The 5,519-nt window shown below is 48.1% G+C and overlaps 1 protein-coding gene across 1 annotated transcript; it reads left to right on the top strand.

Annotated features, from left to right (window-relative positions):
• The first annotated feature begins 272 nt into the window (after positions 1 to 272).
• Positions 273 to 4,364, top strand: LOC135897629 (muscle-specific protein 20-like). The gene is made up of 4 exons (XM_065426313.2): positions 273 to 438; positions 2,438 to 2,562; positions 3,152 to 3,356; positions 3,997 to 4,364. The coding sequence occupies exons 1-4, from the start codon at positions 388 to 390 to the stop codon at positions 4,174 to 4,176; spliced, it is 561 nt and encodes a 186-aa protein (XP_065282385.2). The 5' UTR covers positions 273 to 387; the 3' UTR covers positions 4,177 to 4,364.
• Positions 4,365 to 5,519: the final 1,155 nt, after the last annotated feature.

Genomic DNA, 5,519 nt, shown 5'->3' with positions numbered 1-5,519 from the left:
TCCCTCAAATGTCTGACGCCAGCTCCAGGTTTACACAGCGCTGCACCGTTTTACTGGGAAAGAGAGAGTGTGGCATCACTCGCCATAGTGCGCGCTCCGCGGAAAGCCGAACCCTCCTGAGCCAAAGGGGCCGTCATTGGCTAATTTCCATCGCGGCCCCGTTATGGGGGCGCTTGTGACATCATCTCCGACCAATCGCGTGGCTCCGCACGGACCCCGGGCGCTGACAGCGGCCCGTGACGACGGGGTATTTTTAGGAGGTCCCGCAGGCACCTTGGCCGCAGCGCATCCCAACACTGTGCCCAGTCGGAGTCCAGTGCTCGCCCCGAACGCACCGAGGAACAACCTTTCGCTTAGCGCACGCTACCAACACACAACACACAAGCCATGGCTAACCGCGGACCCGCCTACGGACTCAGCGCCCAAGTCCAGAACAAGGTGAGTATACGTGTACTCTGCCGTGGCGATGGACTATGCTGTGGGTGGCGCTCACGAAGAAGATGCTAAGGCCTGTCGGATTACGAGCGTTCTTCGGCAACAACTATAGTGACTGCATCTAGTCTGCGACAACGCGAACAGTGGTGAATTGAGTGAAAGGCGATGATGTCGATGCAACCGGAGAAGCTGTCAAAAGACGCTTGTGTCAGACCGTATGCACAGCGACGGGGCGTGGCCTCCTCGTGAAGTCTAAAATGAAAACGGCTGATAGAAAAAAAAAACCGGCTGGATACTCATACGCATGAAGATTGGTTCACTTCTAAGGCTTTTTTGAGAGTGCTGTTCCTGGTATGATATTTAAAATTGTAGGCGCTATACGCACTGTGACTCGTCAGCTTATAGTGTGTCTCAGCGTGTGGTGCCCGAAAGCTAGGAACTGCAAGTTTGATGGCTACCGAAAGATGTATGAACTTAGTTGGGGCTAACCCTTCAATCCTAAGGACAGAAAGTGGGACACATTCAAGATTGGTGCGTTGTCCCAAACAAATGTCAAGGGAAGTTTATGACAGGTGAATTTTGGCACCATCTGTACCCAGGTGGATTGCGCTATTGCACGGGCATCGCGATAAGCATATCCAAGCTGAAGCGAACGACAAGCTATATTTTTTTTACGGCTTCCTTCAGTAATTAGCCAAAAAGGAAAAATGACTCTGGTCAGGTGAAGCTGGAAGTAACTTTGCTGGCGATGTGAGTTTTGCCCCGCGATTGCAAAGACCGACGCCGGCTTGCCAGACACATCGTCACGAAAAATGGCCGACTGCCCGAAATTCTCGAGACGGTGTGAAACGAGAAAGAGCGATGCCGTTACTTTTTTGAATGCCTAAATTTAGCGACCACATTACTCGGTCACCAAAATTGGCAGCGTGCTCCGCGACCGCCTACGCGACGCCTTGCGCCGCAGCTGCCACCGCCAAAAATAGCAACACGTCTGCGCATCCTCGCCTGCTGACATTTCTCCACTGACCGATTTGGAGCAAAATGACGATGCCACGAACTCGCAAGGCTCTCCACTTTGCACAGCCCATACGTTTTCCGAAATGTTTCAACACAAGCTGCGTTTACAAACTGCCAAGAACCACGCGCTGACAGCCACGACGTTGCAGATTGACAACATGGCGTTGACACGACAACGTTGACACGAGCTCTCGAGACCGCTTAACTGCTTTCCTGTCAGAAGTTCCTGGCACTAAAGCAAGCGCATGGCAAAAGCTGTGGAATCTATCGGCTGAAACTTAAACGGAGGCCCCACTAAACAAGATAAAGTAGGGCTTGTCTGTGACGAATGGGTGACTAAGTTCTACGGAGTGGCTCGCACACGAGGTCTGCTCAAGAAACTTCAGTGCTAAATATTTTTTAATCAAAAGCGGGCTAGTCGAACACTCTCACCATGCGATGCGACAGCAGGTATATGAGGCCCATTGTGATCACTTTAAGGAGCGCCATGAAATGTTGAAAAACAAGGAGATAACGTTTTGGGGCAACCGATTACGCAAAAGGGGAACGACACGGAACATCGTCGTCATGAGCTTTGCCTCTGAATGTCGGTTGGTTGCAATACGTAGGCTCAGTCATACTTCTTTCGCCACAGCTCCCTTATTAGGCTAGAGATTTCGCGCTAATCTTAAGTAGGACTAAGACATGAGTAACTTCAATATAGACTACTACTTCCCTTCACACCCATCACCTGTTTTCAGCGTAACACAAGTACTTGACTAGCTCTGCCAATGCTACGAAAAGCGTACATTGACGTGGCATCGCAAATGTGTTTGGACGTCAAGGCCGGCCATCAATTCAAAGTAGCTCACCACTGTATCTGCAATCAGCATTTCAAATATGACTGGTAGACGTGATTCAATCCGCTCCGTACACAGTTTTGCTCTTGTAACACATTTTGTGGCAGACATCATTCTAAGTGCGAGCGTGTGTCACGACATCGCAGATCGCTGGCAAGCGTGACCCAGCTCTGGAGGAGAGCATCATTCAGTGGATGAGCGCCATCCTTGGTCAGCCCCTGCCCAACGGTGACTTCGGTGACATCCTCCGCGACGGCGTCGTCCTCTGCAAGTGAGTTCACCCTGAGTTTTTTTTTGTCTGCCTCTGTCTACTTTTCTACCGGCAATGCTCAAGAAAAATCTGATACGGATATCTATTTTTCACTTTTGGCACAACATACTCTCTTTCTCAAATGAATTCAATAAAACGATCTAGTTTCGATTTATTTGTTGAGAAGTTATAAAGATATAGGTTTTTATAAACGACGTTGGGATTTTACAAAACCTCGAAACGAAAGCTATGATTATGTCACGCCCATCAAATACAGGAAATGGCAAATTGCGCCGCGGGCACTGCATGTTTATCAGCTGTCAGTGACACGAGCCTGAGCAAAACAATACCCTTCTGCGCATAACAGAGACCGTGAAACGTAGTTTAAACGTATTGTTACTCGCTCTTTTCCAAATCCCGGGCGCCATTCTTCGCTGTCTCTCGCGCTTTAGAGTGAATAAGAATTTGTCATTGGTAAGAATTTGTCATTGGTAAAAATTTGCCATAACCCCATGAGCGATCCTTCTATTAACACTTCATTACCTGAGCAGAATTATCCTTGCATGCCAGGGTGGCGTGTCACATTGTTTTCCTACGTTTCTCTTCCCAGCCTGATGAACAAGCTGATGCCCGGTTGCATCCCCAAGATCAACACCTCCGGTGGACAGTTCAAGCTTATGGAGAACATCACCCACTTCCAGAACGCCGCCAAGGCCTGGGGCGTGCCCGAAATCGACGTCTTCCAGACCGTTGACCTGTGGGAGAAGAGGAACATCCCCCAGGTTGCACAGTGCCTGATGGCCGTTGGCCGCGCTGTAAGTACACGCGAACTGTAATACAAATGCAACTCATTCTTTCTCACGGCATCCAGCCGCGTGAAACCGTCTGCAGGGTACACACGGGAAAAAATTAGAAGCTTCTCAAGTTTCAGTGGCAGTGACACAGTCGCAATGACGTATACCGTAGACCCTGTCATCTCCGGGACGACTGAGAAGAATTTTATTGTCTGGGCAGGCGGAAACGCCTGCGAGTGACGTCATGGCCATGTAACAGAGAACGCTTCATAGCATTCACAACACTACAAGAACGTGGCACCTAACTCTTTGGCACGATGCTAAATTTAGAACACCGCAGCAGCGATGATGCAGCAGCCTTGCAAAGAGAAGACGCGAGAATGTCTCGAACTTCCCTGATAGAGATTCATTTTTGATAATAATAAGATGAATCACGCGGTTAGCTTATGAGCAATGAGGTTGCATTGTCACATTTTAGTATAGGGAGGAATAAAAAAAGATAAGTAGGATACGTCAAAGCAAGCGAAATAATGTCACTCAGGCAGCAGTAGTGTCCACAGAAAGTTAATCTAGTAATGGCTTTAGGGCCTTTTTCTCCCTTGTCTTCTTCCCTTCTGACTTCGATCTCACATGAGAGCCATGTTGCTTTTCACTTACGCAGTGCTACATGCACCCCGAGTACCGGGGACCCTGCCTGGGACCCAAGCCCGCCGAGGAGCAGAAGCGCGAATGGACGCAGGAGCAGCTGCGTGCCGGTGAAGGCATCATCAACCTGCAGTACGGCTCCAACAAGGGCGCCACCCAGAGCGGCCAGAACTTCGGCAACACCCGGCACATGTGAAGCGCTCGCCAAGCTTCCCGACCCGCACGCTGCTCGACACACGCAACAACAAGATAACGTGTCAGCTTGCCGCCAAGCTGCTGCCCCAAGTCGAAGAGGAAAAAGCATCCGTGCGAGAGCCTGATGCAACCGTACAAGAGACTGTACACATTAAGTTATTGTTTAAAAAAATGACACTTTTATCTTGACATTTCCTGTGACCCCTCATTTCCTCTTCCTTTGCGTTTCTTTTTTATTTGAATGCAGGCCAAAATTCACTCTGGAACTTAAATTGCCCATTACGCTATATACCGGTAGCCTTGACGTGCCGCGGAAGATTATGGATGGACTAAAATTATAATGAGGGTTCCGTCGCCCCCCTTCAAATGTTCCTTTACCTTTGTCAAATGCAAACGAACAGCAAAAGTTACGTCCAGCCCTCTTCTTACTTCCCTCTTTATTCGTATTTACCCTGTTTCCGTCATACCTACAACCTCTTGTAAGCATTTATAACGTTTAAAGTTGTTTTCAGGTACAGATGCCCCTCTATTGTTCTCCCGACTTACTATCTCTTAGCCATGCTGTGTGTCAGAAAGCTCGGCGTTGTTGAAAGATTCGCTAGTGGTCAAAATTAATCCGGAGTCCCATACTACGGCGTGCCTCATAATGAAAGCGTGGTTTTGGCACGTAACATCCCATAATTCAAATCAGTTCAATTCAAGCCATGCAAAAATAGAGAACGATATGCCCGATTAAGGAGCATGGCTGGAGGTTCTCCCATTTTTGTCGTTTAATTATTCGCAAAGACAATGGCAAGGACAATACTGTTCCTTTTCCGAGTATTTTTGTACGTGACAAATGACGCAAATAGTTTAAATAAATCATTAAGAGCGACTGGTAAAGTCTGTGATTCAGCGTCATTACCCCAATCTTACTCTAGGGTGGAAATAATTCGTTGAACAACGAGGCCATAATAACAAGGTCAATATCGAGGGCCTTAGGTTTCTGATGATATAGGTGGTTCTTTTCTTCATGAATCTTTCGAGTCATCTCTTATCGACGTTTATTTTCTCTTTCATCACACTTTATGCACAGCCTACAACATAAATCCGTGCTACATAGCAAACTTAACATATATTGATACTGATTTCGTAGGAGGCTAGTTCCCACACCTTTCACCAGAGTAGTCGGGATGGGCAAGCTCGGGTGACAAGTGCACGTAAAGACCCAGCGTATGGGTAGGCTTCATCTGTCCAGTGTTATAGGCTTACCACATGCGTACATCACGCCATACAGTCAGCCTTAGATGAGAGGCTGCATTCAGGCGCACTTTCCTTAGCCCTCTGTCTTTCTTTATTTTAATC

Source organism: Dermacentor albipictus, chromosome 5 (genome assembly GCF_038994185.2).
Source record: "Dermacentor albipictus isolate Rhodes 1998 colony chromosome 5, USDA_Dalb.pri_finalv2, whole genome shotgun sequence".
Taxonomy (NCBI): Eukaryota; Metazoa; Arthropoda; class Arachnida; order Ixodida; family Ixodidae; genus Dermacentor; species Dermacentor albipictus.
Note: the sequence above shows the minus strand (reverse complement) of the source record. Positions and strands in the feature narration are given on the sequence as shown.